Source organism: Limanda limanda, chromosome 3 (genome assembly GCF_963576545.1).
Source record: "Limanda limanda chromosome 3, fLimLim1.1, whole genome shotgun sequence".
NCBI lineage: Eukaryota > Metazoa > Chordata > Actinopteri > Pleuronectiformes > Pleuronectidae > Limanda > Limanda limanda.
The window spans coordinates 21,078,740-21,086,381 of NC_083638.1; the positions used below are offsets into that span (position 1 = coordinate 21,078,740).

At 40.1% G+C, this 7,642-nt stretch overlaps 1 protein-coding gene across 1 annotated transcript; it reads right to left on the reverse strand.

The window, feature by feature from the left end:
- Window positions 1-1,665: 1,665 nt before the first annotated feature.
- rhcga (Rh family, C glycoprotein a) lies at window positions 1,666-6,416 on the reverse strand. Its single transcript, XM_061068115.1, has 11 exons — window positions 6,191-6,416; window positions 5,263-5,455; window positions 4,742-4,892; window positions 4,438-4,585; window positions 4,108-4,274; window positions 3,859-3,996; window positions 3,242-3,378; window positions 2,960-3,084; window positions 2,081-2,154; window positions 1,884-1,957; window positions 1,666-1,793 (listed from the first exon to the last, which is right to left on the reverse strand). Exons 1-11 carry the CDS (start codon window positions 6,414-6,416, stop codon window positions 1,760-1,762), a joined length of 1,467 nt encoding a protein of 488 aa, XP_060924098.1. The 3' UTR covers window positions 1,666-1,759.
- Window positions 6,417-7,642: the final 1,226 nt, after the last annotated feature.

Here is a 7,642-nt window from a genome sequence, read left to right on the forward strand (position 1 = left end):
GTTTCTAAGTTCCTCTGTTTTGGCTAAACTTTATTGACACTATAATGCCAGCACAATCCAAACTTAAAATCTTCTAATATGCCAAATGTTTTTTATGAAATAATCTCTTTTTTGGGGGTTAGGCTATAGGAAAAATTGTATTATGATACAGGTGTTATTGATAATTATCATGACATTATTATCTCTTTTAAGTGTCAAGACTTTTTAGATTTTTGCTCCTGAGTGAAGGTTGTGGTTTTAAATTCTTGTTCATGGAGAGAGAAAAATGCTTGATACCTGGTGTCACAGTGGAAAACCTCAGGTCTAACAAGATTAAATCAGAGTGATGTGAAACAGCACTGAGAGATTTCAAGAAAAATCAATTATTTTTGGAACCAAAATAAATACCCTCATGATTAAAGGCATATGATATAAGTGTGTCTTCTGATCCTCAGCCCTCCACCTCAAAAAAAGGCTCTCACATTTATTAACATCAACTGGTCATTAGAGGGTTTTTTATAACTCAAACAAACACTAATGTTGGGATCCCACATATCTGTCATGTTTTTTATAAAATACATTTGGCTTACAGATTTATTAATTAATAGCTCCATCCTCCCACTTCCTTGAACTGAATATGACCTTCACTCTTTTTTATCCAGTGATATATTTTTCTTTTTTGCATCTTTCACCTGTTACAAACTTTATCAACATGCCCACTCACTCCTGGTGAATCTTGTGGAGGATCGTTGCAGCATTCTCGCATCCTCTGGACTTTCTGCGGACTCTAGGGGTCTAGTTGGAGAAAGTCAGAAGAAAGTCTTGAGGCTCTCATTGGGACAGTTGCGTTCACACATCAGCGCCACTGGAGAGCATGACTGAACAAATGTCTGAAGGCAGCTTATGTTACTGAATGCACATCATCGTGTGTCTTAAATAAGAACATGAGAGTAAGGACAAAAGAGCTTTATTCTTCATATGAGTTTATCAGCTACTCTAAACAGAAACTATTTGTACAATACAATAAGCAGATTGTAAAACACAATCATATATAGTGTATCAGAGGTAACATTCAACACTACATCAAGCAAACTGCTAACAATTGCATTAGAGTTACTAGAGTAACTCACATCGTCTATTTTAACAACAAGTCATTTATGCAACAAACAAAAAGTGGACTGGATTTGTATATACAACTAACAAAGACCTATACATATAGCTTGAAAGAAATAGGTAGAAGAGTTCAAAGACTGCTTAGTTTGGCAGCACAAGTATCTTTGATTTCTAAAGGCTTTTTATGCAATTATTTTTAAAAGAAATACATTTGCAATCATTATTAATGATAACATTCGCAATCAACAGGTGAGAGTTCCGAGTGTTGTTTAGTCCTTTAAAAGAAGGATTTACTTTTATGTAGACACCAATGTGTTTCCCAACTCGTTAACAGTATCTCTCAGTTCTTCGGTGCATTATAACTGGGCTTATGGAAAATAAACACCTTGTGTTTATCTTCTCATCACACTGCATTGACTCAGTGTATATAAAGTTTCTTTAAAATAAATTAGAAAGTAATTCCAGTTCAAAATGTATTTCAAGAGCAATACTTGCTCTTCAGATCTTTTTCTATATATTTTTGGTCACTGCTTTATGCAGCTTGGATATAACTTTAAGTTTTGAATAGCTCATTGTTGAGGGCTGCTCCTTCATTTCTCTCTGTTGTTTCACAGTTATATCAAGTTCAAGGGAGTACATGAGAGGGTCGATCTCCTGCTGTGCCGCTCTAACTTTGCTCCACGGAGAAGTTTGACTCAGATCTGTGGAAGAAACAAGGACAACAGAGAATGAATTATTAATTGAAGGTGAGAACACGGTGCATGAGGACGTGCATGTGTGAGTGAGCTTACATGTCTTGGTGCTTGTGTATCATGTGGTTGTTGTACTCGAGAACAGGCGGGATGGACTCCTCCTCCTCAGGGACCTGAAACAACAACAGACGGGATGAGCTCATGAGAGTCAGTGATCTCACTTGAAACAACTGACATTTCTTTCCTCTCTCGTTACATGGTGAGACCACCATCTAGTGGTAGAAAAGCCCTCTCACCTCCCAGTATGCTTCATCGTCAAAGCAATTGTCATCAGCGGGATCCCCCCAGATAGGCAACCTCAGGACGAGACCTTTAAATAGAGAAAATAAACAATAATTATATTTATATATAGTAAGCATTGAGCAATAATTCTGCAATTTTCTTGCATTTAAAAGAACACTTGTAAATGTGGCTGTCCTAACTACAAACTACATTCTGTGACATACGAGTTTTAATGTTTAAGAGCACTTAGTCAGTTTGATGGTTTAGAACAGGGGTCACTATCAGTTAGAGGCAAGCTACACATGAGAAGATGGTAGAATTAAAAAGAAAGATAGCGATACAGGTAGAGAAAACAAAGAGAGAGATACAAACGACTGAGCTTGAGAAAGGGAGAGAAACAGGAGTGAGACGGAGAAAGTGGAGAAAAAGGAGTGAGACGGAGAAAGTGGAGAAACAGGAGAGAGACACAGAAAGTGGAGAAACAAAGGAGTGAGACAGAGAAAGTGGAGAAACAAAGGAGTGAGCCCTACTTTTATTTAGTTAATTAGAGAACATTATACATATCGGCAATCATATATATCTGTTGAGTTCTACGTTACGTGACAATCTGATTAAGACATTTAGGTAAGATGAGAAAATACAATAAATGTATAATACAATAATAACAATAATAATCAACCAAAATGAAACAAGAAAATATTGGGAAAACAAAGAAAGGCAGATTTTAAAAAGGGTAAATAAAAGGGTAAATATTTAGATATATTAGTGTATTGGTTTGGCTCGGGAGTATCCCAAGGTAAATAGTAGGCTATTATGATTTACTTTTTAATTCTCTACACTATTTGTTTTCTCTATGTTAATTGGGGCCTTGACACTAATTTTTTAATACTCACCAACACACCCGCCTCCCACAATTCCAAATGCAATAGCTACACATGTGCCAGCCGCCTGGTAGCCTCCCTGTGTCGCAGGAGTCCTGTCTGCAAAATCGCCTACAAAGTCAAATGTGCTGATCAACCTGGACAGAAAAAATAAACAAATACAAATTTGTAAGCCAGATTTTCTAAAAAAGGACCCTTCACTTTCACTGAGAAGAATCTGTAAACATATCTGTGAACAGAAGCAATAACAGTACTTGATTTAACAAATGATATATGTCTGTTTCAGTCACTTACCCCTCTTTGCTATAGATAGCCTCACTGGCAAATGCAGCAACGATGGCCCCTATGAAGCCGCCCAGCATCCCTGGCACAGCGTGCAGGTTGTGGACGCCACATGTATCCTGGAGTTTCAGATATTTCTCTAAAAAGGGCTGAGAATGAGAAAACAGTCATATGTCAATTAGTGATCTGTACTATTTAAATACACTGAGGTAAAATTTCCATTCTAGTCCAGTGTAGCTTTCATTTTTTAGATAAATCTTCTAAAATTCTGCGAGTAATTATTTGAATAGGATCATAATTCCGGTGTAAAAATATGTAATCTCTTCCCTTTGCCCCTTAATCAGTACTGGTCTTATTCATTTTAATCTTTCACAAATCACCTTCAAACCACAGAACAAAGTCATGCACAGTATCATGTTAGAAGTCTGGAACATGCTACGCTTCATTGGACTATAATCATGTTACATGCTATTTTTCACGCTTATGGTCAACCGGTTATTTTCCCGGAATGCAAACCACAAAAAGTTTCAACATATAATTTCCCCTGTCTGCCTTCATGTTGCTTCATCATGTTGAGGTCGACAGCTTCACTGTGCAGACAGATCATAAGTCAGTAGGCGGAGTCTCACCGTAACAAACAGGTAGCCGAATGTGGAGATAATGCCGCAGCAGAAACCCACGATGAGTGAACCATAAGGAGTGATCATGAACTCTGCCGCTGTCCCCATGGCAACACCACCAGCCAGAGTGGCATTCTGGATATGGACCTGTAAGGTGAGACAGCGGGTCAGACACGAGGACATGAGTAATAGACAAACATGAATGATAAAACATGACTGTTCTTCAGTTGGCTTGTGGATGTTTTTCCATGCTGTTACCATGTCTAGTTTGCCTCTCTTGTCAGACAGGCTGGAAATGGCCACCGTGGTGAGCACAGAGGAGGCGAGGGCGAGGTAAGTGTTGATGGCGGCTCTGTGCTGCCCGTCTCCGTGGTCCGTGATGGCCGAGTTGAAACTGGGCCAGAACATCCACAGGAACAGCGTACCTGTGAGGGGGAAGAACGTCAATTAAACTATCCAACTGTTGGATTTTTACAGTCAAGCTTATAGATCTGAATCATATGAGAACTGAACTAAATGCTGAAGAAAATCCTGTGTGTGAGGCTGAAAGTGACTGAAGTTTGAATCATCAATCAGTCAATCACTCACCGATCATAGCAAATACATCCGAGTGGTAGACGGATCCATTGAGGCGTTTGCTTTCGTGCAGGTGGGGTCGGTACAGGACCCAGGAAATGGCCAAACCATAGTATCCTCCAAAGCAGTGGATGACCATGGAGCCTCCAGCGTCTTTGCACTGTGGACACATTAAGATTTCACTTAGCAGTAGATACACAGCAACAGCACAAAATACAACCTACACTGTCTGAAGGAAAATTATCCCTTTGGACAATTAATACAACACATTGGAACTGGTTAAAACTTCAACGTGATTGTGTTTGGTGAGACTCACATGAAGGAGGGTGAGGATGATGAACTCCTCCACAGCAAACAGCGTAACGCCGAATAAGGTGACAAGCAACATCTGGACGGGGCTCACTTTCCCCAGCAGGGCACCGTAGGCGATCAGAGTGCCGGCACAGCAGAAGTCGGCATTGATCAGACTGTTTGGGAAGAGGACAACAACAAGAAATGGGTGAATACGACCAGATCACTTAAGTGAGGCTGCACCAGGCAAACCTGACACATCCAACTAGGACCTCTTATGTATTTTAAACATCCTTGCCAAAGCCTGAAGCCATCAGTATCCACAATGCAACTCCACCACCAAAAGATTCTCCAGTCTGTCAAACTTGTAGCAGCGACAGTAGGAAGAGGAAATGAGGAGCAGGCAGCAAAGAGCTGTGAATTCCACACCCTGACCTCGACCGGTTAAAGAATGTGGCAACATTATGACTTACGCAACACACCTGGGCAGTCCACCAGTTACCAAAGGACTGACACCGCACAAAGTAAACATTTCATCTGGCTCACCTCTCAACTCCGATGGTGATATGTCCAGTAACTGGGTCGAGGTGGTGGAACCAGCCCTGCATGAGAAGGGCCCACTGCAAACCAAAGGAGGCAATCAGGAAGTTGAAGCCGACGGCACCAAAGCTGTATTTTTTCAGGAACGTCATAAGGAAACCGAAGCCAACGAAGATCATGACATGGACGTCCTGGAAGCCTGGAGGGACGGAGAATTAAACATCAATCAATCAATCAATCGATGGTCATCAAGATGTATCGAGCTGCATTCACACAAAGTCAATGGCAAATGTCAAAATTAAATAGAACATCAGTTGACAGTGTCTTATAGTTGCATGTTAATACTCTTTCAAATTGCAAAGTATTGACAGGCAAAATACATTTATACATTTGATGCCAGATTATCACATGTGAACCCAGAAAAACAATCATGTAAAAATATACACATAATACATACATGTATATTGTGTCAAAGTAAAGAAGGTCGTTTGAAACCTTTGAATCAAAATTTCTTGAATTGCCTTTCCTTGTTCCCAATCTACATTCATATGATAAAACTGCCTGTTTTTAAACAGATTATTATATTTGTATTTCTATTCATATCAGAATTGATGTATTTTCTTTGTATGACCATCGGCATTTGAATGTGACATCGTTTTGTGATGTGGTTAGGTCCAGCAGTGAACAGGAAACCAGAGCAGACTCAAGCTGACATAACATGATTCCAGCTGTGAGAAATATGAAATTGTACATAAACATTAGGAAGGAAATTAGAAATTCATGGTCATCTATTTACCATGACTAGAAAATCATTAGAGGAAGTACAACGTTAAGTGTGTGTGTGCACAACCAACAGCCCTTGTGAGGGAAACACACAGGATCATCAAAATGACATCTGTATTTATCATCACAGAGAATAAATCGCTGAACTTACTGGGATATCTGAAATAGAAGTCATTTTCAATGTCACTGGTGATGTTGTTGTCCTTTTTGTGCTGTGCCCAGTGGGTGTCTGACTCCTCATCATAGCGGATGAAAATTCCAAACAGCACAATCATTGCAAGCTGCCAGAGAAAGCAGACGGCCGGCAGACTGGCCCGGACGTTGGTGTTCTTTGTCCCGCAAAAGAAATTCCTCAGGCAGTCAACACAGTTCCCCATCTTGACGATACTTTGGTCACTGCTGGCCCAGGGCTCCTCTTCCTCTGCTCTCACCGGCAGCAGGTATTTATGGAGGAGTGGAGAGGTGTGCCCCACTTTGCAGCTCCTTCACAGGGGGTGGGAACTCATATCTGGGAGGAGAGAAACCACTCCTTACCTGCTCTCTACCTCCACGCATGCTGTTCTGGCCTCTTGGACCAAATTTCCCTAGGAAAAATAAAGTCTTCACTGCATTAACACCTATAATGGAAATGACATAGTACTGACAGAGTCCTGTGAATTAACTTGATATGATGAGCTTTTTCTGATATTGCAACTTCTTACAGTTTTTACAAAATGTTTAAAAATGGCAGTCAAAGACAGTAAAACACTATCAATAAACAGTGTGTAAAGATGAAGATGTTCATGAACAAAACGTAACTCATTCATCTAAGATAATGCTCTGAATGTTCCCTCTGCACCAAGGAGGTTATTCCATTACATTTTGGTGCAGATCCAATACTTTTTTTCCCTTTACTGAACATTGTGAGATGGAGTAATTCATGGATCTTGACGAAAACAAATCTTTATTTAATATTTAGAGGATGGACATGTGCAATTTGTTGCCGCTTAACTTAATACAGGTGCACAAATGTGGTCTCCTGAGTGCCATTGTAGTATTGGAAAGGATTTCTAAGCATAAATGAACCTTTAGCGAGCAGTAGATTGATCTTGGCTGAACATCTGTCAGACAAACTGCAAATCATCAAACGCCTTAACTACACATGGAATTATTTGTCCTTCTCTGGTTTTAATACAGCAGCTTATCTTTTATGTTGTATTATAACCTTTAATAAAGGGTCTGTTACCTCAAATATGAACGCACATTTCCAGCTTCACACTGGAGTCACAGATTTATTCTGCCAATCAGTGCTGAGCCTCTGTGTTGCAGTACCTGGGAGCAAAGTGCCTTGCTTGAGGACTGTGACTATACCTCCTTGAACACCTGTCTCTCTTGCTCTCTCCCCTTGTTTCCCGTCCATCTCTTCCATCAGTCCGTGACAGAAGACAAATATCACTATGTACTAAGGGCTAACCTGCCCTTGGTACTGCTTAGAGAGAGAAGGTAGTACCTGTGGAATGAGACAGGCGCTATTCTCCGGTACAGATATTATGTAATATACATTATATACATAATATAGTGGCGGAGGGATTTGTTTTTATATAAACCAGGGCTGGTGCAGCGA

What these genes read in the sequence shown, in the direction of transcription:
- rhcga (XM_061068115.1), bottom strand. Translation starts at nt 6,416, where the DNA reads ATGGGGAACTGTGTTGACTGCCTGAGGAATTTCTTTTGCGGGACAAAG. An exon ending in CTTCTATTTCAGATATCCCA is followed by an intron (nt 5,456 to 6,190) that starts GTAAGTTCAGCG and finishes CCGTCCCTCCAG; the next exon opens with GCTTCCAGGACGTCCATGTC. An exon ending in ATCACCATCGGAGTTGAGAG is followed by an intron (nt 4,893 to 5,262) that starts GTGAGCCAGATG and finishes CTTCCCAAACAG; the next exon opens with TCTGATCAATGCCGACTTCT.